Consider the following 26,352-nt stretch of genomic DNA (forward strand, 5'->3'; position numbering starts at 1 on the left):
GGGACATCATCTACCTGTCCCTATATATATATATTTTTAAGATTATTTTATTAAAAGCATGAAATAATCCTAATTTTATAAATATAACCTTTCACATATTTTAGGGTTATTTGATTAAAAACATCCTGAAAACCCAATTTTAAAAATTTAATCCTTTTATCATTAGTATTATAATTATTTTTTTTGTAAAAATAATCATTTTAAAAAATATATATATAATATAAATATTTGAAATAATTAAGGGTATTTAAGTAAAAAAAATGGATTATTCTTGAAACAAAAATATGAGAGGATAAATTCACAAATATAAAGGTATTTCATTTCTTTGAACCAATTATTTTTATATTTTAACCGATCCATTTTTGATAAAAACATTTTTCATTTTTTTCTTATAAAAATAATCTTTCTTTTCTAAAAAAAAAGGTCTTAAATAAAAATAATATAAATATTAAAGGACCGTTTGGTATTTTCCAAATTTAAATATGAGAAATGTTACTTTCATAACATTAAGATTATTTCATTCAAATATGATTATTTTTATTACTGCAAAAAGCTTTCACACCTTTCAAATTATTTAAGATAATTATGTAAACATGTACTATTTACAAAATATAGATAAAAAGATAATTTAAGAAAATCATTTTCATTTCATATGACGTGCATATGAGAGAAAATAATTCACATTTCGTGCATATATGTTTTGGTCTTAAAGTAATACATTTTGTTTATTAAATGATGTACCCTCCTCACTAAGTTGAACCGGTATGGATGACAACTCGTATATATTTAAGAGTATTTTCGGGTAAGATTAAGTAAATATTATTTATTGTGAATATATTTAAGAATATTTTCGGATAAGATTAGGTAAACACTATTTCAACACATGAAATAAGAATTATTTCCCTTAAAATACACTTCCCGTGATATTGATCTTTTTGGGATCCCTTTTTATTCAAATAAACAATGCATGTTTAAATAATTTCCCCCGAGATTACTTCACTTTTATTTATTTATTTATTTTTCTGATCCAGGTAGTCAAAATTATTAACTACTTGTGGACCACTCATCACGTCCTTCTATGTTGTGAACTAAAACAATTCTCAATTCGCTTGACCTCATGATCCAATATTTTAATTTGAAATTGAACTGACCAACCAGTCAAATTTGAATTTCCCCTGCTTGACCTTTCTTTTTCAAACCAACCCCTCAACTCAACTACATGAAGCCTGCGTGACCAGTTACCATCACTGTCCCTGCTGCTGGTTTCTGCTGTTCATTCTGTTTGTTTACTAAGAAATAATTAAACACCGACCACATCGAGACCCTGAAGGCAGGTTGGATCAAACAAATATTCCAAATTCCCTGGGATGGATTTTACAGATTGTAAGAATATGGTTTAGAAGTAGCACAATCTGCAGTCTTCTCTGTTCCCCACCTGGTCCCCTTCACCTCTGTATGTGCATCATCCTGCAAAGCAAAATTCCAGTCAGAACAACTAATGCATCTAAATAAATGGCAATCTCAACACCTCTGTGGCTTACCTTGAAGAAGCAAAATATGATTCTGATCAGTGTCTGGCACCCATGTTAGGAATAAATTTTCAAATATCTAATGCTTTGTCTCAATTTTTGTTTTAGTTTTTGAACATCTCATGATCTTTACAAGGGCATCACAGCTTTGAAACATCATGAGGGTGGCAGCCCCTGGAGCTTTGGTGCTACTTCCGGGGTTTCTTGGTGTTCGTTTTCAGGCCTGAAGCAACCATGTAATCTTGATTGATGTTCAGTGGGGGGGGAACCCGATGATATAGCAAGTCTGAAAGAATGGGCATTTTTCTGTAAAGAGGACTAGTACTTAATAAGGGCTGGCAGGGAAGCATGCAGTTCAGCCAAGCATTGGAAAACCCAATTGAGGAACTGCTCTCTCGGTAGCTCCAGAAGTAGTTCCGCCTGTGAGACAAGGAAATGGCATGAGGACTAATAAATGAACTTCAAATAATGCTTCAACCTTGAATTCAACATGAAGTGAATGGAAATGGCACAAGGACTGATAAATATTACTGCCACCCACCAAAATGGAAAAAGCAGAAAGAAATATACAGTTGATACCTTAATCTGGTTCTCCTCAAAAACAAGAGAATTTCTGATGATGTCAGAAGCCATAGAATCTGTTATCAGCTTGAAAACCTTTTTATTCATTTTTGTTCTCATGATAACCGTCTTTCCTGAAGCATATATCCTGGTAATCCCAAGATCTGCTGCCATTCTCTTCACATAAAGCTTTTTCAATAGAACCTCCATTGAGTAAGGCTCTTTCCCATATTGACGGCGCAGATTCTCTGTGAATTGCATCAAACTCCAAATGTCCTCTTCAGCAGATTTCTCAGCTTCACTAATTATTTCCATGGGGTTCTCCAGATAATTTATATACTCAGAAGGGAGATGAGGGTTTATATTTATGTCAAACTGGCATAGGAAAAATGGGAAAAAGAAAGTAGAAATTAAAAGACAGCCAACACACACCATAAACCATTGAAAGCCAATATGGCAATCAAAAAGAAAAGCAAATGTTTATACAGTGTAGTCTTAAATATATGGTAGACAGATTTATCCAATAAAAGAAAGGAAAAGAAAAGAAAAGAAAATGAAAAAAAGATGCACGCAGGTTTATTATTACCATAAATACAATAATGGTTTGCAGGGAAAATATATAGGTGTCTGGATCAACCATTATACCACATAGGAAACTAAGGTAGCATTTGTTTGTTTGTTTGAATTTTTTTTTTTTTTTGTCTTAAATCTAAATAGACATTAGTTCAACTTAAGTCTAGATAATACTTAAAAACTATTAAGTATTAAGTTGCTTATAACCTTTTTTTTTTACATAAGTCATAAAGCAAGTTGCTTTAAAACTTTCAAGTTATTTTTAAAATTGTTTGTTTTCAATTTATCACTTTTTCTAAGATAATTTTGTCTTAATGGAAAAAGTATTTTTTTTTTAATAAATTTGATCTCAAATCTTAAAGCAAGTTGTTTTAAGACTTCAGTTAAAAAAAAAAAAAAAGCAAACCACCCCTAAGTCTAAAAGATCCAGTTTAGATTTATGCATTCACGTAATGGGCTCATTATGATTATTACTTTGAACATTAAATTTCTTTGGAGCATAATGAAGCAATGAATTGGATGGTTGCAATCAGCTAATCAGACTAATATTTGATCTAAGCATTTCCCGGGTCCCATTATGTTCAACCCTCTGATTCCACCAAATTTTGCATTTCAATCTCATGCTAAAAGTTTTGGCATTACGTTGGGATTTTAAGACATCACCTCTTTCTCACAAACATTCAAAAACTTTTTCTGCAACATTAAAATTCAAGAACTCTATAGATGCAATTATCAGAACCACATAGATATACATAAATAAATACCTGCACTGATTGGTAAGGAACTGAAATAAGACGGTGCTCTTCAACCTGGAAAATCAAACAAGAGAAAAACGAAGGGATGGTAAGTGCAACCAGTTACAGTAGAAAAGTAGAAAGCCAATTCCACCAATAAAAATAAAGTACAATAAAATAAACTGAACTGGCCATCCATTTTCTTCCTGATTGGGCAACAAAAATTATGAAGAGTTGTCATATTGCATATTTATGCCCTCTTTTAAACGAACAAACCATAAACAAAAAATAAAAGCAAAGCTGAAAGCATTGAAGATGACAGCAAAAGCCTAAATATGATTATCACAACACATCAACCCCCAATCCCTCCCACCCGCTTAAACTTAGAGTTCAATCTCTTAGGAGGGTCACAAACCAAACATACCTTTGACAAGCTCTCAAAAAGCATTTCAAAGAAGAGATCAATGCCTACATTTCCAACATCCCCTGTCTGTTGCTCACCAAAGATGTTACCAAAGCCTCTTATACCCATGTCTCTCTCTGCAAGTTGAAAACCTTGACCAAGGTCACGACATTCTTCAAGAGCTGACAGTCTCTCCTGAAGTGCAACCAAAATTGTGAGTTTTTTCCTTAATTCAAAGAAACAATTAAAATTTCTATTAGATTAGGTACAAATAAGTTCATGTAAAAACAAAAGCAATCATTAAAAGCTAGGGAGAATTCTCAAGAAGTGGTAAAGCACAAAGATGCGTACAAACCACATTCAGTACATTTGATAACCTACTAGGCATTTAGATACCAGTAGAGAAGTAGATATTCATGAAATAGAACATACCAGTGCTTGATCAGACAGCAGTGACTTATCAGGGTAAAACAAGTATGCATGAGCTTCCTTATCTGCACGCCCCACTCTTCCACGCAACTATTAGATATCAAGAGAGAAAAAAAGAAAACATTTAGGTCTTGTTTCATGAATAGCAATCATAACATAAACTAAATAAGTGAGCATAAATCATAACATAAACATTTACAATACTATATACGATACATGCATCCACCCTTCTATGACAAGAAACCTCCAAATCAGACAGGTGGAAATGATCAACCAGGCAGTTGGTTGCATTGGAGGCCAAAGTGTTCTGTCATGATCTGTGGGTCAGTAAGCCCAAAGGATACACATACTACAGAACTACTTAAACCAGATAGTCAAAGTACTGGAACAGTAAGCAGTCTGGACTCGAGTTTCCTAAAGGCCTGGTTTTTACTTTATAGAGAAACACAATGGATCCTGAAATACTGTAAAAGAAAATACATTTTGAGATTCCACAAACAGATTATACAAGGGATATGCATTAGATGTTGCATTAGATAAACTTTCAAAATTGTTTTTGTAAGAAACAGAAGATTGTCTTCAAAAAGGATACAGGGAAAAGAATTCTACCAAAGAAATGGAAAACATATACAATTGAACCAAAACATAAAAAAAACAATATGCGCCCCAGAAAAAAAAAAAAGAGAGATGAAGTGATATTTCATACAGAGTCATATTTTTCAAGAAAAAATGTTTTCTTTTCTAATTTTTTTATTTTTAATATTTGCTATTAAAATCAGCCTTGTTGAGTCAGAAAGTTGAGCAATGTGCTCCATGAATCAATCATCTTTCAGTTCAAGCTCCACTCCAGGTTACAAATATTGGTGTAGTATTGAAAAGTGTTACCACAAAGAACTCTCTGGTTGTTTGTGTCTGTGTGCATCTTCAATAGAATGGGTCTGTGTATGAGTCCCACTATATTAAAGCTTGCTTTAGGGAGCAACTATGGCCACCTTTTCATTCTGTTAAACATATATATCCACTCTACTCCCTCTCTCTCTCTCTCTCTCTACTGCTCTAACAAAAAAATTGTCTATTTAAATTTCTTGATATTCCTAATATATCAGCTTTGAGGCTGATTTATGTTGCATGCTAGATGATCAAGAAGGTTAAATGCTCCCAGAAAAAGAAAATATGTCACCAACACCAACAAGGGAATATTATAAACAAAAAACACCAACAAGGTGTCCCAAAGGACACAGGAAGTATACAATGAACGCCTAAAGGCGCCTCCAAAAGAAACGGTGAGGGGGAGAACAACAAAAAAAAACAGCCCCCCTCAATCTAAGCCCAACCAGTCTACAAAATCTACTACAGGTGGGCGATTAGAACTTAAAAATAACTTAGACCAAGCCCAAAAATTACAAACAAAAGAGTGTCTTAGTCCTTGAATGGAATACTCCTCATTTCCAAACAATCTACTGTTTTTTCCTTCCAAATTGTCCTAAATAAGTATAAGGGAACAGTCCACCACTCTTTTTTCCGCTTTTTACCCACAAAGGAGTCATGTCATCCTAAAAGCATCTCTCTAACCAAAGAGGGAAGCACCCAATGCAAGCCAAAAAGGGAAAATAGAAGACATCACAATACCTTTGTTTTGACACAATGGATAAGAATGAGATCAATGGACTCTTACTTTAACTGACAAAGAAAACATCCGTTTGCCAAAAACCACCCTCTCCTCTTTAAATGATCTAAGGTTTAAGCTTTTTCCCAATAGTATCCCAAGCAAAAAAGCCTACCTTCAGCAGCACCCAAGAGTTCCAAACCACACTCACCAGAAACAAAACTGTACTTCTAGGATTTAAATTCGCATAGAGGGCTTTAAAAGAGAACTTACCATTTTTTGATCTGACAAATTACCTTATCTTCCTCTTCACTGCACACTCTCATCCCTTGCAAACTCATGAGGAAACGCTCCAAATATCCACCTCCCAATCATTTAGGAGCCAAGAAAAGTGAGAGGCCACAACCACCTCCATCTGACAGGTCCAAACATCCACCACCCAAACCTCCTTAGAAGCAACAATAGCAAAATGAGAAGGGAAACTAGTACACAACGATTCATTACCATGCCACTTGTCCAAAATCTCACCCTCCACCTATTACCAACTAAGAAGGACTTTACCAGCCAAAAGATCCCAATCCTTTCTAAATGCTTTCCATTACCCTATCCCATAACTTTCTCACTTCCTTGGATCACCACCCCCTATCTTCTACCCCGTACTTACCACTTATAACTTGCTTCGACAAAGGCCCCCTATCCTCAGCATACCATCAACTCCATCTACATATAAGGGCTTTGTTAAGTGTCAATAGATTCCTTACCCCCAAGCTACCCTTACTTTTGTTTGAGCAAATGATAGACCACATTACTAAATGAGGTTTCTACTCAAGGGCCCCTCCTCTCCATAAGAAATCCCCTTGAATCTACTCCAACCTCAACCTGATTGTCCTTAGAATGCAAAATAAAGACATCAAATGGATAGCATGCTAGATAAAGGGCTCCGTATTGGGGTAAGTCTCCCACCTTTGGGGATATATTATTTCCAAAGGTGAAGAATCACACCATATACATAAAAAGGGAGATACAATTAAGAAGATAAATTAGGACAACTATTTAAAGAAAAACAATGGAAGAATCACATATGCAAACACGGAATTTCTCACTAGGCCAAGGACTCGACACTCACGTTCAGGATTAAAAATATTCATATTCTCAAAAGATGCTAAAATTCCCAAAAGAGTTTCCAAATCAAATGTAGAAGTTCCACCAACTTATGCCTATTCTAACATAAGTTTTCAAGCACAAATTTCTACTGTTGTTCTTCCAAGTTCAATGCATCTCTGGGAAATTTAAAAAATAAATAAGACATAAGGGAAATGGAAAAAAAACCAAGACCTGGTATAATTGTGCCAGGCCAAATTGTTGAACTTCCTGAATTATGATGGTGTTTGCATTCTGAATGTCAAGTCCACTTTCTACTATATTTGTGCATATAAGAATCTTAATTTCTCCTTGTGCAAATCTATCCATGGTTTCCTCAAGCTGCTTTGAGTATTGCTGCAAAGATGCAATAGCATATTGTGTGAATAATCAATCATCAGGGTGGTAGCAACAGTGAACAAGTATGACATGAAACTGGATACTTATCACAGTTTCCTTCCTAAAATATCAAGTTTCAATCCAGTAATTAGAATCAGAGCTAGTGCACAAACTGCTTTCTCAGGTAAGAAAACATGAAATGTAAACTTTTCAGCAACTGACAAGTAACATGCACAATGATTAACATAGTGTGGAACTATGCCCCATAAGTACAGGACACGGATGGCTGGTTCTTTCATCTGCTTCACTTTCTCATCAAACAGAGAAGCCACCTTCAAAGGCACCATAGTAAAACTTTTATTTTAAAAAGCATCAAAATGAAAGAGGGTTCCAAAAAATCACACTTGGATACATGTGAATGGTAAAATTGCAAAAAGGGATTTCTGACAGTAACTAAGATACTATATGGGCAGAAGAAAGAAAATAAATAGAGGAAGCCCAACAACCATAGACATTACAGGCTAAAAAGTCAAGGACGTGTTAAAATTCTAACCACCAATAGCATCTAACGCAGGTTGGAGCATGTCTTGATTTTCCATGATGCACAATCAATTGCTCAGTTGTACTCATCAATTACCAGTTCCTAAGAAAGAATGATTGTCTCTGCCGTCATTCATGGGTCTATCAGGAGAACCAAGAGTTTTGGAAACTGGATATTTTGTTACACAAAATCATTGACCTCTGTAAGGTTTGGGTTATTCATACAATTGGATTCCTCGTTCAATTAACCAATCAGTCTGCCAAGAGAGGTGCCACACAGCTAGAGATTTTTATAGGAGATTTCATGCCTCCACAAGTTTTAATTTTTCAGGTTCCTTTGTTGGGCCATTTTGGTGTTGTTGCAGCTGTTTTCATCCCTTCCTGTCTGTTTCTGTAATTTATCCTGCCAACTTAATAATGTTGCTTTAACTAAGGATTGCAACACCCATACAACTCAAATAAGGAGAAGACCAGCTGCCATAATAAGCTCGCCTTAGTACAGCGGAGGAGGATGTGCTCACTAGATTTCTCTTCACCTTTACACAAAATATTTGTTCATCAAATTCCAACCTTGCCTCTTTATAATGTCCATATTCATCTAATCCTCACAAGCCTCACAGTAAATCAATGTATCATCAGCAAACTATTGGTACAGAAGTTGATGCTCATTGTAAGTAGCTAATCTTATTTCATATGATTAGGGAAGCCCCAGAGGCCTGGACAAGGGGGGAAAGGGATAGAGGTGGGAAAGGAGAGGTTCCAGATTCAGTTCCATGTACCAAAAAAGGAAAAGAAAAGGCATGAGACGATAAGGGATGGCTCCCTGAATGGTACAAGCACCAAGAAGGGCTTAAGAAGAAAATCAGACTGAACATGGGATGATGTGAACTGAAGACTTGAGAAATACCATATAAGAAGAAAAAGATAATCTCAATCTCTCAAATTTCATTTAAATGCATACTTCTGCTGCACATTGTTACAACAGATTTTGAGGCCACATAGTGCTCAATCAGAATCACTTTGCCACCATCCCCAGATTAAAGGTGATTAATCTTAACTAAGATCAAAAGTATGCATAACTTTCTTTTAAGATATCAGACATAAAATCCCAATTTCCCAAGGCATAAATTTCAAGAAATGGTATGATGCATTTCAAAATTTGGTATGCTATGCCTATCGATGATGAAATAATATTTTGCTTTCAGGGCCTAAATAAGAATTATCCTAGTGTTTTGGCATATAATATAATAAATTATAGAAGAAACTACCTTGCCATGTGCAATAGCTATTTCAACATCTGGAAATGAGCATTCAAGAAATTCCATGACTTCTTCAAGTCCTGCAACAACATATATATATATATATGTCAATGAACCCATAGCAAGAAACCAAGACCGAAGCTGTAAGAAGTATTCTTAGAAAGAATCCACCCCAATCTTATACTTGGTGTTCTTAATAGGTCTTTAGGATGAGAGGGCAATAGCAAAGTATGGTGAGACAATACTAGAAGAAAAGTGGTTAGTTTTACACACAGAGAAACATATACAGAAAATCATTACTTATATAGGCTAACCTTTTATACGAGGCAAAACATAGAAAATTTGGCCACCTCGGCCCAGCTCAAACTTGATTGCCGATATTATCTTCTCTTTATTGTATGCTGAAAGATGAGTTATGATGGGAACTCTTTCTGGAGGTGGTGTTGAAATCAAACTGAAAAGATAAAATGGAAATATATTCTAAATCAGTGAAGTTGCATGGAGACAACTAAATTAGTGAAATACCCATCTTGGACATATTTTGGATTATGTTTTTTTGTATGGCATTTTATGCAAATCATTGGCTACAGACTATTTTCATATCCATATGAGCTTTCAAAACAAACAACATGATATTAGTAAGCTTATCAACCTTTTGTTTATGCGACTGACAATATATTGTTAAATCTAGCTTGTTCTATAAATATAATTCTTCAATGTTCATTAAAGATACCAGTGTCCAATCCAAATTTTTCCTAGGCTACCAAATTAATATTGCATACTTTCATCAGATTCAGGCACTCATTCTATACTCATGCTAGGTTTTTTATTGAGTTTAAGTTGCATAATAAAGGGATATTTGTGCTTTCTTAACACTCCATATGTTATATTGTTTTTTTTTTTTAATCATTTACATATTAGAAATTTTATGTTCATCAATGGCATAGTTCAGCAACTTCCCTTGTTCTCAGGTTTACCATGCAAAACAAACTAAACATGTTGATCATATATCAGCTCAAGTACTTCGGGAAATAAGGGTATGCTCAAATCTGTGGCAAGCTTATTACCTAGCATCACGAAACCCAGTCAATGCTAGATAAAGGGTTCGTGGGATGGGTGTTGCAGAAAGAGTGAGAACATCAACTGAAGTTTTAAATGAAGCAATCTTCTCCTTCTGTTTGACACCAAACCTCTGTAAAGCAACAAACATTCTTCTGAGAGTTAGACGTCAGAAGCGTAAGTTGTTTAACTTATTTCAGTATAATTCAACAATACTAGAGTGAGGTTAAGAAACTGGAGTACGTAAATGCTTTCAATTTACTTTTCATTTACCCTCCCACTCCATGGAGGTGTAAAGAAGTCCCTTCATAAATATAAATATGAATTTGTTTCAAATCTGACTTCAATAGTGAGAAATGTTGTCCTTTTACTGTGAGTAGTAGATAATACAGCAATAAATAAGTAAACATAATGCATTATGAATTCATGGTAAATAGCAACATATACAAAGCAATATTGTGGCAACTATGCAATACAGATGCAACTATAATTTAAATTGTTAAAAGTAAAATTCCATATATTATTTGCTAACAGTGATTGAAATGATGCTTCATTCAAGCAGTTAAATAATCAAATCCAAATAAGTATGAAAGGAAAATAGTTGAAATGCCAAAAAAAGTTAACTAGAAAGTAAGAATACACATGCTCGTGCAAACACACACACACACACACACAGAGGAATTGCGACTCACAACTCACTAACTACGCCAACGCAAAATCCAACCCAGACACACAGACAGACAGGGGAATTGGCCCTTTCCATACACTAACTACTAGATGACAAGCAACAACAGTGACTCACACGCACAGAATTGCCCCTCTTTGTCAACTAAATATTTCAGTGAGGCTAGAAAAAAATTCCAACAGAACTCTGAATGCCTTAAGGAATTGTATCAATTTGCAGATTTAGAGAAGGTGGATTTGGATTCAGCCCCCAAATCCAAAATATTCTTTGGAAAGTTTACTCAGACATGGATTTAAAGTCATAAAAAATTCCCAGATAAATGTTAAGCCCCAATTCCATGGATTTGAATAATTGGTTAATGAGAAGAGGACATGTTGCAAATAAAAGTAAAGAGAATTATGAGTCAAACCTGTTCCTCATCGACCACAAGAAGGCCTAGATTACTATAAACAACACGATTTCCAAGAAGCGAGTGAGTTCCCACAATAATGTCTAGATCACCATGTTTAATCATGCGCAGATGCTTCTCTTTCTCTGCTGTGGTCTGCATATTGTAACATGGTGGGTAGTCTCAGAAAAAAGAATTACATGATAATGAACTGCAATGGTGATATTATTTTCGATCATTGAACTTTCACAATGAAGCAATCAATGATCCCTATATGAAACTTCCTATGAGCTTCTTAATGTTAATTGTTTACTTTGCAAGATATAGCCCCTCTATGCAAAACATAAAACAATAGAAGTTTGAATTTGCAAAAACTCAAGAAAAATTATTAAGCATTTGAGGCACAAATTAAACAGTGAAGACAAGTGTAGAATGGCAAACCCATTTTCAGGACTTCACAAATCATTGACCTTTTTTGGGGAGTTATTTGGCATTCACCTAGGTCTCCTCACCTATAGGGTTTTCCTTTTTATTTTATTTTCTTACTAAAAACAATTTTTTTAAAAAAATGAAATGAGACTGGAAATTAAATAAAAATTAATTTTTTTTTCCAAAAATGAAAAATGCCACATGACAAGGTCTATGACAAGCAATGGTTCATGCATACCATCATGCCATAGGGTATGATCATTTATACAACGAGAAACCATACATCAGAATTCATTTGAAAACTAGGAAGCAAATAGAGAATGCCAGAATTGAGGAAGAAAAAAAAATTGTAAACAGCTTTCTTCAGTTACAGTTGTTAACCCTGCATGTCCAAGAACCAGTGAAGAAAAATTCACCCAATCAAAACAAAAACAAGTGAGTTGGAAACAAAAGTCAAAACAGCAGACTAACAAGGTATGTTCATTCACTATAATGCCATTTATGAATCAAAAGATCATCTAACAAGCACCATACATTGAATCACATTGGAAGTGTGGATAGAATATTTTAAAAATAATCAGGGAAGAAAGAAAGGTATGCCAGCATATGTGGGAAGATACCCATTTCAACAGAGAATGCAACTGAAGAAAGTTCCCTTCAAATGCTAGTGGTGCCTAAGGGTAACTGATGCTTGACTGAAAGTTGACAAATAAAGACAGCAATTAGCTCTTTTATGTATTTTTTCGAAAATAGAACATGACGAAAGGGGGGTGTATCAGGCTTCAACTATCAGCAGTTCACTCAATGTTTAAATAAGTTCTAAAGCACTTCCATGTAAACTTGATCACCAGATAGAGACTGATCCTGACTCACAACCATTTGATTAGTCCAAGAGAATTGGTCAATCCAACACCAAATTTTCTAATACCTGAAATCTGCTCAGAAGCCCGACCTTGATGTTAGGATACTTAGAGAACCGCTCTGTAATAACATCAAAATGTTGTTTGGCTAAAACAATTGTAGGTGCCAGAACCATAGCTTGCTTCCCTGCTGAGACAACACAAAATATTGCCCGTAGTGCAACTTCAGTTTTGCCAAACCCAACATCCCCACAAATTAATCTGTCCATTGGAGTTTCTCTCTCTGTCAAGTCCTCCTCAACATCAATGAAAGCCTGTAATAGGGCCCAAATGGTAAGAAGCGGAAAGGAAATCCGAAAATCCATCTATATCTGAAATAGTTCAATATCTTATTTGGCTATAACTGATTACAAGGACATTCCTAAACCTATCACAATTAGAGAAGAATTTATGTAAGCACAGTAAAACCAATGTAAAGAAAAAGTGGTAAGCATCCAAAAGAATTTTGAGGGGGAAAGGTTACTAAACCTGTTTTTGATCCGGTGTCGGCTCATAAGAAAACTGAGCTTCAAACTCAGCCATGCCAGGACTCTTTGGATAGGGAGGCCTTTTTTGTTTCAGCCGATGTAAATACAGCTCCATCAAATCAACAACCATCTTCTGAATGGCAACCCGACCTTTTATCCTTCTCCTTTCCCATATACTAGTATCACTTAACTTGCTCAATGTGCGGGGCCTTTTTGATTCACTGGGGCTGAAAAAACAACAAAGTATCACGAAACAATTCCATCTCTGGCACATCAAATACGACCTCAGCATGAGTCTATGATATCAATTCTAGAAGTAATTGGCAATTACATAGGTTTCGACAGAAAAGACCTTCCCCTGTTAGCTGTAGTAGTGAAAGTCCCCAAACCCATATGAAGCAGACAAGCATCAAAACAATAAACAATGCAAAGAGTAGTACTTTATATCGGCAAGCACCTTGACAAATATCTCATGTATTAAAGGACAAGCAAACATTCTCATATGACTTGGAGAACTTACAGATTATATCGATAAAGCATACGAGAAGCTTGCTTCACCGGAAGCTTTGCCATTCCATCTGCATACTCTATAAACACATACTCAATTGGGTTGGAAGAATCCTTGGGAACGTCCAACTTAATCCCGACAAATCGCCCGATACCCACCTTCTTATGCACAACATAATCTCCAGAACGAAGCGTATAAGGATCAACCTTATAACTGAATTGCCCATTCTCCTTCCCCACCCTCTCACCCTTCAGCTTCTGCAAACCCCTCCGCTGCTGCTCCTTCACCAGCTGAATATACTTATCCGCCTCCTCCGAATCCACCACCGGAGCCCTCGAAACATCCCTCTTACTCTGCTCGCGACGAATCCTCTCGTTCAGAATCGTTATGTCGTCGCTTTCCGGCTCCATCCTCTCCCGTCGTTGCACCGACCGGGTGATTGAAACGCCTTCGGTATAAACAGCGGTGGTGAGTAAATGGGTGCGTTTGATTCTGGCATGGCAAGGACACGCGAAGAAGAATCTCCAAACCCTAGGAGACGACCCCAGAAATGAGGAGGAGACATCGTGTTCAGAGACGGAAATGGGGGAGAGATGAGCTCTAGCGACGGCCATTACAATACAACAGTAGAGAAGGACCCAACCATGGGGAATTGAGGTGGGTGGGGGTTTTGGCAGGGTTTTAGCAAATCCCGAAAAAATCAAATACAGATATTTGTGGAAAGAGCCAGTGAGCCAATGGTGATAAAATTTTCTTGACTCTTATTTCCTACTTTCTTGTCTGTTTGTCTCCCGCCAAAACGCACCGTTTTTGGGTTTGCGCACCTACCCTTTTAAGTTAACCAATTGTTAAATTGCCATCCAATTTTCCTAATGTTCGGAATTTCTTATTCAACCAGTCATAATTATTGGTTATTTAAGTAAGAAATGCAGTGTGTATTTTTTCAAAAATTGGTAAATATATATAACAATTCTGAAATTATTCACGATGTTCAAAATCTTCTTAATAATTCCCGAATCATAATGTTGTTGTATAAGATTACATTCTTTAAAACCTCCTTTAGGATACCCTCTTATTTCTTGATTCAGATAAAAGTCGAGATTTAAGTTAAAATCATGTAAGTTTTAAAGCAAAATATTCATATTATAAAAGTTTACCCTCTTATTTCTTGATTCAGATAAAAACCGATATTCAAGTTAAAATCATATAAGTTTTAAAGCGTAATATTCATATTATAAAAGTGTTATTAAAAGTGAAAGAGCTTCTTGTATAAATCGAAGTGAAGTTTATACAAGAAGTAATATTTTTCCAAGGTATTTCTTAAGTCATAAACCGGAACAAACATTAAAAATCTTAATAAGTTTCAAAAAAGGAAAAAAAAAAAAAAAAAGCTTGAACCCAAAAATATTATGTACCTCTACATTGAAATTGAACAATATGTTTAGTATCAAAACAGGCACAAGTACATTTTCTTTTGAATCCAAAAATGGGAAATACAAGAATGGGGGAAACTAGCTCAATCACTGAAGTAGCTTCATACACGTATCTGAGTGGATCAAGTTAAAATATTCTTTGATCCCCACAGGATATGAATGCTCATGGAGAAGGCTGCAACCACTTTCATGATCAGGGATGGAGACCAAAAGATGCTACCAGAATTTGGAACCGAGTCCTTGGAGTTGGGTGGACCTGAAAAACAGTCACACAAACATGTTTTGGGAGATCAGGACATTGGAATAATGAACTGGTCAGACACTGAGATCTGATGATTTAGAAGGCTGCATGTGAAAAAAAAATCATTAAAATGAATAGGAAATGAGATGCATACTTGAAAGACAGGAGAGAGGGTTAACATGTTGTCCACATCTTCCAGGCAATTGCTGGGCCTCGGTCACATTGATGCCGGCCTGCCTAGCCTGGCTGGTGCCTTTGGTGCTGATCATACTACACAAGCATTCTGGTTTCGACTTGATCACCGACTTCAGAGGGTCGCAACAACTATCAGGAGGGTCTCGGGTGCCATTAAGGTAGTTCAGGCAAGGTGCGAGCTCGTTCAGGCAAGATGAATCCTGAGCCCATCCCTCCGGCACCAAAGTGACCAAGACTATAACAGCAATCCCACAGCATGCCCAAAACTTCAACTCCATCTTTTTTTTTTTTTTTTTGCTTAAAACACCAACACATATATACCAGATAGAGGGTTAGGAGTTGGTTGTCCAACCTGTGGCTCACTAGTTGACTCTCCTTGGTGATTGCTTTGTGACAACTCTGGGGGAGGGCTTGCAGTAGATAGATGGCCTTTATGGCCGTTGAATGGGTTGAGCTACTTTGTTTTGAGAACATGCCTACCAGTCGGCAATATATATATATTTTAAATATTATATACATAGATATTACCCAATTACCCATCATAGAAAAAAGTGTTCTTCAAATAATAAAGCATAAGAAATGGATCCTTCACTGTCATTCTTTAGCCCCATTAATCTGATCTTGGAAAGTAGGTGCGAATATTATCCCATTTTTCTGAGAGTTTTACCCCATTCTTATCTATTTCAGTAAGGCAAAAGCTTTGCCTTCAAACATGTATAGACTATTTGCAGGAGCATACATCAAGGAGTTTGTCATCTATGAATTAGATAGGCATATAATGAATTTAAGACAGGCCACAGAATCTGATTCAATTGCTATTGTAGCAAGCAATCAATGGAGACTGAAACCAAAGCCACGGCACGTTATGATTACATATTTACACAAATGTCATCCTTCCATCTGTACATTCACATTCCAATGGAGAGTTCCAACTCAAGTCGGTTTCCACACCAGAACCCATATTTGTTCAACCTCTAACTCAGCAACACACAAACTTAGACTTGCAACTGCAGCATTATGTACAAAACAACACTCACATATTCATACTAGAAAGTTTGGGGGAGGGGGGAGCTGGGATCAGAATCCGCCTAAACAACCTAGAAAATTCAGCAGCAAGAATGCTCCTCAGTGTCAAAACATTTCTGCTTCTGATCAACTATGCACGGGCAGAAATGCATTGAGACTTGGAACCCCTACAAGCAAAACCCTCAATTCGTACCATTGGTTTCTCTGCAGTTGCTGTCTCATGAGCTGGAACTCCGACTTCTCTTGCCAGGGGATATTTCCCTCCATGGGTATTTCCAGATGGAGAATCAAGGATTAGGGTCTGACGATTGAACTGTACATCATGGACAAGTGGGTTGTTTGTGCGCACTGGAGGTGAACAGCTGAGTAAATCCATTTGGCAGCTACCAGTATCCAATTCATCTACCATGTCATCCTTTGTAGAACAAAAGGAACAAGGACAAAGGAAAACAACATGAACATTAGAAAAAAAAGATCATGAGAACTGCAAGATTTACGCCACTACCACTAAGAATGAGGGGATCAAGTACAAGACAGTACCGTGGCTAAAAACAGATTGAAGATGTCAAGACTGGGGTCACCCCTAAGGGAAGGCAAGTTCCTGCAAGAAAAAGATGCATGAAATAAGTAACACAAGTTAATACCTAAATGGATGTTTCTGTTTATCAAAATAACAAAGGCAGCACCAAGACCGTAAAACATTTACCCTATATCTTGTTCTTTCTCGTGTTTGGTTCACTATACAAAATATGGAAAATAAAATAAAATATAATTAAAATTTTATATATTTTCAAATTATTTAATCTTTATATAAAAAGGAAAAAATAAGTTAAATAAGTTTCAATAAGCATGTAAAAATAGTTTATTAACTTCAATTTTTCTCTCTATTTTCTTTTCCCACATTTTCCCTCTAATTTTCAAAGAACCAAACATAAGGTTATTGAGGGTTGACAGAATACTTCACTGCCACCTCCTTCCATTCTCATCCCTCCATGCACAACCAACTAAACACAAATCCCCCAATCACTTCCTGTTTCAGACCCTACAGCACATCAGCCACCGTCACCACCAGCAGATTTATAACAAAAACTATACACCACCACCTCCAGTAATTATTTGGCGTCCATTAACCCAAAATATCATAAACAGTGATTATGAATTCGAGCCAGAAAACAAACTGCAGTTCCTTATGAAAAAAATGAGAAGGTATAAGAAAATAATAATCATAGTTCCTCACAGAAGCAATTGCTTAAAAAGAGAAAAAAACAGAACAAACATAGAGACAGCAAAATGAACCTTTTAGCCTTGCAGTTTGGTCTGTTGAGGTTATCCAACATAAATGGAACCCTGGTAGAGCGATGGGGCTCTGGGCATAGGACTTCCCTTGGGGCAGATACTGGTGGTATATGGAAAGTTCCCTGCTCATTGCATTTCAATTCTGAAGCACAACCCAGAATATTATTAAAAGATATTTGGTCAAAGTTAAGGATTCTTGAGCAAGTTTCCATCACAACCGATTCCTGCAAATAAAAGTGTGGTTAAGAGCAGATGATTTACAGCAATAAACTGCAGATATTTGATGACAAAAAGGCAAGTCACAAAAAGCTAATTAAAAAAAAATGTAAACTAGCACCAGTTCCTCATGAAATTATAGTATGATCAGCCAGAATGCAAGAGAGTATGAAGGACCAGATTTCCCATTTAATGGCTGAAGTCACCACAGGAAAATACAAGTTGCCAACCCATGCAAAGTATGTGAAACAGTAAGGGAATAGGAAGGGGGGGGGACCCCTTTAATCAGATAAAAGAACTAATACAATCAAATGATTTTGATGCATTTGAACTACTATATAGGATTCATTAGGTGGCACCCTGATCCTTCCACATGCTGACCAGATAAAATTAGTGAAAGATTCTGAAACAACACAATCTCCAGTTGGGATTCCAATCCTTTTTATGCTAATGTGATCGATTTATGGTTGAATCTTATGTAATGCCGAAATCATTTGACTTTTTTGCTATGGTGCATAGGACATGACTTTAATAGTTATTATCATACAATACTTAAAACTGTAGAGACAAAACAATCCAACCAAACTTATTGTTGATGCATTTGCTCTCCTAAGTGATCCATTAGGTGTGCGCTCCTGTTCTTAACACTAACAAAGCACCATATCAAATGAAGATCCATCAAAAGGTATGTCATAATAATCCTTTCATACTAAAATGATGCAATTTCTTGGTTATTGGACCATCTTTGTGGTGTTGACATGACGCAGTTAATTGAGTACTTCACCATTTTGCTACTGAGTCTGCTGACACAACATGCACTAATTTATCGGTGGTTGGAGCATATATATATATATATATATATATATATATGTAGGGAAGAATTAGAGAGAAGTGGAACCCAGCCAGATTTGTGATGCCCAGAGATAAAATGTGCCCAGATATGCTAATATATAAGATGCCATGCCTAACTCTTGAATTTTTCTACACAACTAGATGTGATCCAATCACCATGATACCTAAATTTGATTCCTATTGCAAAGAGAAGAAACACAAAGAGGTGGTTAGGAGAGGTGGCATTGGTCATAATAGATAAGTGCAGCAAGGTTGAGGCTCAAGTAACCAAAACAAGTCCAATGAGGGTAAAATGGGAATAGTCACAGAGCTCCACTTAAAAAGGCTAAACAGGCATGCACACAGAGACAACCACCATGGAACTCCCAAAATCTAGACTCTTGAAGGCAAATAAACATGCTTGCCTTAAAGATTTCAGGAACCCCTTCACCAAGAGGATAGGATACCAACCCATTTCTGTACATTTACAAACAAAAGCACTTGAATTGAAAAGCAACATTGAATTTTAAGGACAGCAACCCTTCACATAATGCCATTGCTGCCTAACGAAGACCCATAAAGGGCAAAACCAACAAGTGAAAAGGTGAAAAACTGCAGCCCGTAAACACCAACATCAGTTTAAGCAAACCCAAATAAAAACCAGTGGAAATCAAGCAGAATCCTCAAAAATCAGAAACAAACCACAAAACCAAAGCGAGAATCTTAATTCGGAAATGGAGATCCGGATCTCGTACAAGGAGAGAAACCCTATCGCCGCTTCAGTGAGAGGGGAAGAAGAGATGCCGTATGGAAAGAGAAGAGGCAGCAATCTGCAGTGGATTTGCAGCGCGGAGCAGGCGACTGCTCCCCCTTCTCTCCCTCTCCCTCTCTCTCTCTCTTCCGACGCAGCAATTCCGACCTTCGCCGGCGTTTCAACACTGCCCTCCACCCTTCTATTAGTCACTCTCTCTCTGACTACCATTATTAAACCTGTTTTCACTGATTTACTTTTTACGTCACTCACTTTTACCTTTTTGCTTTCCTCTTTTACCCCTACTCTCTTAATATCTTCATTTTTAATTAATTGATTAGAAGGACGAAATAATCCTTATATTATGAAATTAACCTCTTTTATATTTTTGTCTGGGAAATAATCCATTTTGACATAAATGCATTTAATTATTTTAAATATTTATATTTATATTTTTAAATATATATATATATATATATATATATATATATATATATATATATATATATATATATATATATATATATATTTTAAAAAATATATTTTTATCAAAATAAGACCAAAAATAAATGAATGGTTAGATTTTCAAAATTAGGTTTTTAATAACAATTTTAATTAAATAATCTTAAATTTAATATAAGTAATTTAAAATTAAAAAAAAAACAAAATATTTAAAACTTTGGGCTCAACTTTAAATTATAATTTTAAGTCCTATTCTCTCATTAAATTTAAATTAAAATATATTTAATTTGAATTTATATTTGAAAAATGCTAAAAATGATTTTTATAATTTTAAAAAGGATGATGCTGTATGTATTATTACTTCTATTATTATTATCATGAATTTATGTGTTGGAGGTGATGATTAATTGTGATCATAGAAATTTAATCCCCACTTATCATGTAATAGTGCAATAAAATTTTTTGTGGAAGTGAAAGTTGGAGCCCCCTTTTCAAAACTACATGTACATCATGTTAAAATCGAAAATTCAACCACTCATTATATGTCACGTGTATAATTTGATCTTATTACTATATATTTAACCCGTTTGGTCATAATTTTTGTATTTTAGTCACATTTATTTGTATTTACTTCCATTTATTTATGTTAAGTCTAAATTTTACCATTTTTTAATATTCAAAATTAGGAGTGATAATTCATATTGGTGGGTTGTATTTGTATCAAGTCAAAGTTTAAGTCTAAGTATTATATATATATGTAAACCTAAACCCGATAGGAATAATAATCGTGTCAAAATACATAAACCTAAATACCACCAAATCAAGTTGAACGAGATATTGTACATATACGTATACATATATGATTAATGTCTCAACCAAACATACTCATAACTCAGTTGATCTATTTATTTAAAAACAAATTTAAAATGAGTTCAATATGAGTTAAACGGTTTTAAGATATAATTAAATTAATAACAAAATTATTAAATGAGTCAATTTGGATCAAATTCATATTATCCAGATTGATTCAAAGATTACCTATTTATTAAACGGGTTATGTATATTGATATGAATTTGATCAAAACTCATTTATGTTCAACTCAAACCTGCAAAAAAATGTAGGGAGGTTGTATGGTATGTACATATCATATGAAACTTTATCAACCCTAAGATTGAGATGTAGTTGATAGGGTATACCTCCATTTTCTTAACTTTATCCAAATATCCTTGAAGATAGTCTATAAGGGTCAAATATGGTATTTGGGGTTTAAAATCCATTTTCAAGCATTTTGTGTCTTAAACTGAGAAACTTAAATAAAATTTAGTGACAATGATCACAAAAATACAGCAGAGTGCGAAGCCAACCTACACATGGCTGTCCCAAGAACATTGATATGAGCAGATATTTATGGCGGCTAACTAACAGATGAACGCACACGTGTGAAGCAATAATTTGTTGGAGTAGTAGCAGTAGTTACGTCGGTAATTTTTCGCGCGGAATTACATGGGCAGGTAAATGGGCTCTTCGTAACGAGGAAGCAAACAGATGGAATCAAAAGTCTCTTTGCTACTAAAGCATGAAAAGGTAAGATGACGAAGTGGGTCTCTTCCCAAAAAAGCTTGGCTTCTCTTCTTATATATGAACCTTGGTACATGAGAGATCGGATGATCTGGGTAGGTTTTGAACATATGAAATCTGTAGAGGTCAGGGGTCTGGGTTTTTGAAAAGATGGTGTTTTTTCTCTTTTTGTGAGGGTGGGTAGCCAATTTTGAGGACTGAAACAACCAAGCAAGTGAGCATATTTAAATAGTAAGTTCAAATACTTCATGAATGATTGAACTAATCATTGATTCACTGTTAGTACCATCCTGTTTTAAGTATTGTGCAATTGGGGCATACTTGTTGTATGAACTCTAGCAGATGATCTTGTTTCATGGTGGGGTTGAGATGGGGCTTAAGAACTACTTGTTTTGGGGCCGGGAATGGTCCATACTTGCTTTCCGAGTTTGTTTTATTGTTTTGATTATATCACTGTATTAGTTTAGGATTTCGGATTCTGCGAAAAAGTGGGATGGTACTGAGAGTTGTGTAGAGATTTCAACTGGGTTCTTGGTGGTGTTTAGCATAGAAAAAGAATTCTAGGGAACTGCTTGTCTGCAGAGCACTGTTGCATTTACCCTCTCTTTGGTGCAGGTAGCTTTTCAGTTTTCAGGAGATACCATGAATATCTGTGGCTACAAGGTATCTTCTTCTGCTTATGATATGACAAACTTTTCTTCTGCTAAAACTTCAGTTAATTAATATAAGTTTTCTTAATTGTCCATGCTCCTTTTCCCTTGCTTTCTGCAGAGAAAATTTGAGGCTATAGTCTCCCCAGCAGACACTACAAGCCAGCTTTCTCCATGCACTCCTGCACAGTGGCTCCAAACTGTCATTTGTTCACTTCCTGCAAAACCATCTGCAGAATTGGAGAGGTTCATGTCATCATGTGATGGGAATGTAACTGATAAGGTGATATGCAGGGCCAGCATAATATTGGCGGCCATATTTCCCAGGGGTTGTAATGGAAACCGATGTATGAGTTCTGGTTTGCATAATAGCAGCTTGATGAATAGTGGGTGGATAGAGCAGAGACAAGAGGAAGCTCTGAAATTATACTATAAGGTTTTGGAATCCATTTGTGAATCTGAAGCTCAAAAGCTGCAGGGAAGGAACTTGACCCAGCTGTTAACTAATGAGAGGTTCCACAGATGCATGCTAGCATGTTCAGCTGAACTGGTTTCAGCAGCTCATATGGGAGTTAGGATGCTGTTTCCTAGAGTATTGGAGAGAATTGGTATAACTGCATTTGATCTGAGCAGAGTGACTGAAAGTTTCATTAAACATGAAGGGTCACTTCCAAGAGAATTGAAGAGGTACCTGAATTCTATGGAAGAGCAAATGTTGGAGAGCATGGTATGGGGAAAAGGTTCCTCCTTATACAATTCTCTGATTGTTGCAAGACCATCCCTTGCTGAAGAAATACGTCGGCTCGGCCTACTCGCAAAGCCTATGCCATCACTGGATGCAATTGCTGCAGATAATCTTCTTTCATATGGAGGCTTGCCTCACCCACCTGGTAATTCATTTGTATTTCAGCTAAACTATATGGACTAATCATCATTTTATTGCTCAGAACCTGTGTATTTGACCTTAATTTTACTTCCAATCCATCACATATTTTTCAGGCCAGAATGGAAATGCTAGGTCTTCAGAGAAAGTATCCAGTGAACTACACAACTCCTCTGCATTACCAATGAAGGAACATTCACCTGCTCTTAATGATCAAAAGCCAAGGAAGCCACCACCATCACCCCCTCTGCTGTCTGCATTTGCCAGGTACCACCACTACATGAAATGATTTTTTTAGAAGAGATTTTCTTTTATCTAACAAAGAACACCATATTTGCATACTTCAGTCCAACACAGCCAAATCCAGGAGGCAGGGGCTCTACTTGCTTGGACACAGGGATTAAGCTGCTCTTTGAGAAGGTATAGTAATGCATCGCCCTACCTCACTACCAAATTATGTTATCAGTTTATGACGTTGTGATATCAGAAGCTTCAATACGAATATATTAGTTCAAAAATACAAAGACCAAACCATACACCTACTACAAAAGTACACGAAGTTTTAACATGGTTCAACTGACTATGTTTACTTCCACGGACAAGAGAGCATTTGACTATATCATAAAGAAGGGTCTCGGAACATCCCATGCTTCCAACATTTTGTATCTACACCCTAAACATCGAGTCCTCTTACTCCATCAGGTGTCTACCACTCTTCCTCAAATCTCCATCCATCCAATGTAGTTTTCACAAAACCATCTTCGTCTCATGACCTTTTTCCCTCATAAATATTTATAGAGATATTGCTAATACATTTCCTTATTTTATAAGGAATCAAATCACCATAATTATAAAATATTTTATATAATATTTTAATAAAAAAATATGTATATCAATTAGGAATTTAAGACGCTCTCTAACATCCGATTTTGTTGCTTCACTTTGGTCATGGGATATCATTTCTATTTTTTCTTTCCATGGATCATGCACATTCATGAAGTATTGTTTTGCTTGCAGGTGGCAAAGTTAGCAGCAGTACGAATCAATCATCTGACTCTGAGGCTAAAACCGTTGCAGCCGATCAGAGAGATTGTCTATGGCTTATTTCATCGGATCCTAAATCAAAAAACTGCCCTTTGTTTCAACCGGCATGTTGACCAGATCATCCTCTGCTGTTTCTACATCATTGTAAAGGTCTGTAAATAGACTCATGATCTAATCTTTGTTCATTCTCTTCCCCACTGACTTCATGGGTGGCTTACAGGACTCTAAACTAGAACTGACCTTTAAGGAGATCAAAGACAGCTATGTGAAGCAACCACAACATGGACCTCAAGTGGTCAGCCATGTGTTTGTTAACAGGTCACCAGCACATGGGAATGGGGTATGTTCATTGATTATAGTCACACTCTTGTAGCTTCCAATTTTCCAGGAAAATCTGATGCTGTTTGTGATTTGGGACCCAGAAAAACAGGGAGGATCACATTGATATTGTCGCATTTTACAATGAAATCTTCCTCTGGGCTGTAAAGCCTTTACTGGTTGAGGTTAGACCTGCCAAAGTGTCTGACCAAGCTCCTGATGAGGCTGCAAATAATGCTGATGGTGTGCTTGCTCTTGATCTTACTATTTCTTTGCATATTAAGGTTTGCTGGATAATTGTTTTTAAAAACAGTTCCAAAAAACGGTTTTTAAGAACAAGTTTTATAATTTATATAGGATAAATGTAATTTTGAAACATTTTTAACCTATTTTCTATATTTTTAAATATATTTAAAAAATAGTTTTTATATTTAACACTTTATTTTTAATCATTCTTTATATTTTTATAATTATTTTTTTAAATAATCCTAAAAAAAATATAAAAATATTTTTTAAAACACTTTGTTTTTTATTTTTAAAAACAAAAAATTATTTTTATCATCAAATATGTTTTTTTTTTTTTTGAAAAATAAAAGTTTATTTTTAAAATAGTTGTAGAATATGACCTAATTTATTTATTGTCCTTATTATGAAAATTTTTCCTTTGTTGTCTAGATGAGTGTCCCGGTTCACCTCGGATTTCTCCGTTTCCAAGCATTCCTGATTTATCTCCGAAGAAAGTCTCTCCCTCGCACAATGTCTACCTATCCTCACTGCAACCATCAAAGGTAAGAAGTTCTTTTACCCTGTATCCTTAAGTGCCGTTTGGTAATTTTTTTTAGAATATTTTTTTTCTTTAAAATAAAAAAATTCATAAAAACATATTTGACAATAATTTTTTAAAAAAAAAAAACAGTTTTTAAAGAAAACATGATGTTTTAAAAAAACATATTTTAGTTTTTCGTTGTTTTCTAAAAATTATTTTAAAAAATAATTATATAAATATAAAAAATAAAGTATTATATATAAAAATTATTTTTAAAAACATAAAAAACATTTTAATTCATCAAACTAATTTTTGTTTTATAAAACATTAAAAAACAGTTTTTGAAAATACTTCCTAAACCAAGACCTTATAATTTGGGGGTACAATTACAGAAGGAAGCATTGATCTCAAGGGGTGCTAAAAGCTATTATGCCTGTTTTGGGGAGAGCACTCGTGCTTACCAGAGCCCCTCCAAAGATCTCACTACAATTAACAACTGTTTGCGCAGGTACGCCACTTTCATACCTACCATATCACAAAAAAAAAAAAAAAAAAAAAAACCCTATTTTCAAACAAATTCTTAAAAAAATATTTTGTGGAAAATAATTCCCCAAAAAGCTCTTAAATGCTAAAAAAATCCCATGGGATTGAGGCTACTCCATATTTGCCATATGGAGTGACAACAAAAATTGAAATTGCTTTATTTTCTATGTGGCATTCCAATTTCCGACCAATGATATATTTGCAGCAGGCCAAAACTGAGACGCCGTCTGGATGTAGAGTTTGTTAGTCACTCTGAAGTGGCCAGGGCCCTCTTCCATCATCAATCAGCATGACAAATGGACTTTCTCTTCAGGACTGGGTCATATCATTGCTTTGAATTTACCCTCAAAATCTGAGAAAGCCAATTTTTTATGCTTCTTCGGGCCATGTAATCATTTTTATCATAGGTTAAGTGTATCGAATGATCTATAAGTAAAAATAAAACTACGATTAATTTATCTGATGCTATGTTTAAAGGTTCTACCCGCTAATGCACATGCAACCCGAGCGTGCACACAAAAGCAGTCCAACATACGGTGGCAGCCTCCA

The 26,352-nt window shown here is 35.5% G+C and overlaps 4 protein-coding genes across 11 annotated transcripts; 1 reads left to right on the forward strand and 3 right to left on the reverse strand.

Annotated features, from left to right (window-relative positions):
• Window positions 1-1,158: 1,158 nt before the first annotated feature.
• LOC100251594 (ATP-dependent DNA helicase At3g02060, chloroplastic) lies at window positions 1,159-14,355 on the reverse strand. 2 transcript variants are annotated; one of them, XR_002031796.2, is made up of 14 exons: window positions 13,582-14,355; window positions 13,063-13,288; window positions 12,603-12,848; window positions 11,267-11,401; window positions 10,181-10,305; window positions 9,428-9,567; window positions 9,123-9,193; window positions 7,171-7,332; window positions 4,233-4,319; window positions 3,822-3,995; window positions 3,428-3,472; window positions 2,109-2,465; window positions 1,542-1,949; window positions 1,159-1,467 (listed from the first exon to the last, which is right to left on the reverse strand). XR_002031796.2 is itself a non-coding variant. In XM_019225127.2 (13 exons), exons 1-13 carry the CDS (start codon window positions 14,181-14,183, stop codon window positions 1,848-1,850), a joined length of 2,472 nt encoding a protein of 823 aa, XP_019080672.1. In that variant the 5' UTR covers window positions 14,184-14,309; the 3' UTR covers window positions 1,541-1,847. The 2 variants fall into 2 exon arrangements, 1 of the variants encoding a protein (XP_019080672.1); XM_019225127.2 differs by lacking the exon at window positions 1,159-1,467 and having other exon boundaries at window positions 1,541-1,949; window positions 13,582-14,309.
• A 769-nt stretch (window positions 14,356-15,124) lies between these two features.
• On the reverse strand, window positions 15,125-15,716 carry LOC104881639 (non-specific lipid transfer protein GPI-anchored 30). The gene is made up of 2 exons (XM_010662347.3): window positions 15,398-15,716; window positions 15,125-15,258 (listed from the first exon to the last, which is right to left on the reverse strand). Exons 1-2 carry the CDS (start codon window positions 15,714-15,716, stop codon window positions 15,125-15,127), a joined length of 453 nt encoding a protein of 150 aa, XP_010660649.1.
• A 564-nt stretch (window positions 15,717-16,280) lies between these two features.
• On the reverse strand, window positions 16,281-19,784 carry LOC100259996 (uncharacterized). Of its 2 annotated transcripts, none has more exons than XM_010662349.3 (4): window positions 19,510-19,784; window positions 17,761-17,984; window positions 17,005-17,065; window positions 16,281-16,879 (listed from the first exon to the last, which is right to left on the reverse strand). In XM_010662349.3, exons 2-4 carry the CDS (start codon window positions 17,970-17,972, stop codon window positions 16,595-16,597), a joined length of 558 nt encoding a protein of 185 aa, XP_010660651.1. In that variant the 5' UTR covers window positions 17,973-17,984; window positions 19,510-19,784; the 3' UTR covers window positions 16,281-16,594. The 2 variants fall into 2 exon arrangements, with proteins under 2 accessions (XP_010660651.1, XP_010660652.1); XM_010662350.3 differs by having other exon boundaries at window positions 19,563-19,780.
• A 1,603-nt stretch (window positions 19,785-21,387) lies between these two features.
• Window positions 21,388-26,266, forward strand: LOC100261814 (retinoblastoma-related protein-like). Of its 6 annotated transcripts, none has more exons than XM_010662352.3 (11): window positions 21,388-21,605; window positions 22,215-22,262; window positions 22,371-23,139; window positions 23,249-23,399; window positions 23,480-23,552; window positions 24,150-24,326; window positions 24,397-24,516; window positions 24,599-24,737; window positions 25,170-25,282; window positions 25,653-25,768; window positions 26,012-26,266. In XM_010662352.3, exons 1-11 carry the CDS (start codon window positions 21,567-21,569, stop codon window positions 26,094-26,096), a joined length of 1,830 nt encoding a protein of 609 aa, XP_010660654.1. In that variant the 5' UTR covers window positions 21,388-21,566; the 3' UTR covers window positions 26,097-26,266. The 6 variants fall into 6 exon arrangements, with proteins under 6 accessions (XP_010660654.1, XP_010660653.1, XP_010660657.1 ...); XM_010662351.3 differs by having other exon boundaries at window positions 21,418-21,605; window positions 26,009-26,266; XM_010662356.3 differs by lacking the exon at window positions 21,388-21,605 and adding an exon at window positions 21,612-21,830 and having other exon boundaries at window positions 26,009-26,266.
• The last annotated feature ends 86 nt before the right edge of the window (window positions 26,267-26,352 follow it).

This window comes from Vitis vinifera, chromosome 14 (assembly GCF_030704535.1).
Source record: "Vitis vinifera cultivar Pinot Noir 40024 chromosome 14, ASM3070453v1".
NCBI lineage: Eukaryota > Viridiplantae > Streptophyta > Magnoliopsida > Vitales > Vitaceae > Vitis > Vitis vinifera.